The sequence below is a fragment of the Aegilops tauschii genome, chromosome 3, assembly GCF_002575655.3.
Source record: "Aegilops tauschii subsp. strangulata cultivar AL8/78 chromosome 3, Aet v6.0, whole genome shotgun sequence".
NCBI classification, from domain to species: Eukaryota; Viridiplantae; Streptophyta; class Magnoliopsida; order Poales; family Poaceae; genus Aegilops; species Aegilops tauschii.
This window is the reverse complement of record NC_053037.3, coordinates 602,613,841-602,615,468: the sequence shown is the minus strand read 5'-3', so window position 1 is coordinate 602,615,468 and position 1,628 is coordinate 602,613,841. Positions and strand designations below refer to the sequence as shown.

The window sequence follows — 1,628 nt, the reverse complement described above, 5'->3', positions numbered from 1 at the left end:
AACACGTCTGAACCGCTCGGCGGACAGATACAAACCCGTGTTGGATGACACAACATGTCCCGACGGCACCGGCCGGACCTAGATGCCCTAACAGATAACTCTACATTGTACTACCAGTACTTTATCCATTTCGGTTTATAAGACCCACGCCACTACTACTCCAACCAAACGGAGCAAGCCAACATAGTGCCAAGTATTAGATGAATCTGTCAATATTCCCTGGCGAAAAAGATTATGTACCTAGTAAACTGTGTACAGTTTTTTTTTTTTTGCGAGGGATGTACAGGTTAAAACTGTAGCCAAGTATCAGGATCAGTATTCAGTAGACTGGCCGATGGACAAAAAGCTGCTAGGCATCCATCATGACCTTGAACTCGTCGAAGCAAACAACTCCATCCCCATTCAGATCAAACCTGCGGATCATGGCGCGGCACTCCTCGATGCCCTGCTCTGACCCCAGCCTGGCGAGCATCCGCATCAGGCTCGCCGGTGTGATGCAGCCTTCGCCCTTCACCTCGTACATCGCGAACGCCTCCCTCAGCCCCCGGCACCGCTCCTCCTCTTCCTCTGTTTCCGGCCGCGCCACCAGCCGGAGGAACTCCTGCTCGTCCAGCAGCTGGTCTCCGTCGGTGTCGGCCAACGCCACGAGCGCCTCCGCGTCCTCCGCCGACACGTCCTCGCCTAGCGCCGCCTTCATGCACAGCTGCACCTCCGCCGCTGAGATCCTGCCGTCGGCGTCGCGGTCGAAGGAGGAGAATACGCTGCTGAAGCGCTCGGCCGTCGCGGCGTGCACCATCTTCGCTTGCTTGCTTCGGTGATCACCTGAGATTACTGGCTGTGGCAGTGTGTTAATGTGCTGGGAGCCTGGGATTAGTGCAACGCTAGCTTAGCTTCTGGTTCTGGTGCCTGGCCTCAAGTGCCTATGCGTGTATATACACACAGGCGGCACTAGTACGTACAAGTGTGCAGCTAGCCGGTTGTGTTGATGGATTCAAGGCAAAATTATTGAAAGAATTGATGAGGCCGAGGAACTGGTCTGTTGACGGTGTCAATTCGTTTTCAGCCGTCGTCGAGCATGCATGGTCTTCTGTGACATTTTTTTTTTGTGAAAGCTCAAAGTTGAACGAGCACATCGAGCATGCAAGGCCTTAATATTCCATGCAAGACTAGCCAGCCAGGGACTTTCGTCGGTTGCTGCTGATATGTTATTCGGTGTCTACTCCCGGAGCGTTGACGTGTCATTATCCACCCTCCTGGCATGCAGGGTGCGCATATAATAAACTTGCCTTGCCGCTGGCCACGACCAAGTCATGTTCCGGCCGTTCCATCATGTTTGGTCTTTCCTCATGAGTAGGTAGCTGGACAATGATTCTCAGTCATTCTGTTATCAATATATGTGGTAGTATGTTACTGTTGCAAGCAAACGACCAAAGCAAAACAGTGACCGATAGTAATGGGATATGCAAATGCAAATTTTGGGACCAAAATAGTATGTTTATTGGGCCCCTTAGTATTTTGAGTCAAATTTTAACTATCTGTATAACCAATAATGTATGATCCACATTATATAGTTTTCTATTGACATATAAACTATATTTTATTTGTTAATTACATGGTAAAAGTTTGAC

The 1,628-nt window shown here is 49.9% G+C and overlaps 1 protein-coding gene across 1 annotated transcript; it reads right to left on the bottom strand.

The window, feature by feature from the left end:
• Positions 1 to 265: 265 nt before the first annotated feature.
• Positions 266 to 874, bottom strand: LOC109767849 (putative calcium-binding protein CML19). The gene has a single exon (XM_020326573.3). It carries the CDS (start codon positions 794 to 796, stop codon positions 350 to 352), a length of 447 nt encoding a protein of 148 aa, XP_020182162.1. The 5' UTR covers positions 797 to 874; the 3' UTR covers positions 266 to 349.
• Positions 875 to 1,628: the final 754 nt, after the last annotated feature.

Excerpts from the sequence above, each read along its gene's own strand:
- LOC109767849 (XM_020326573.3), bottom strand. The coding sequence starts at position 796 with ATGGTGCACGCCGCGACGGCCGAGCGCTTCAGCAGCGTATTCTCCTCC.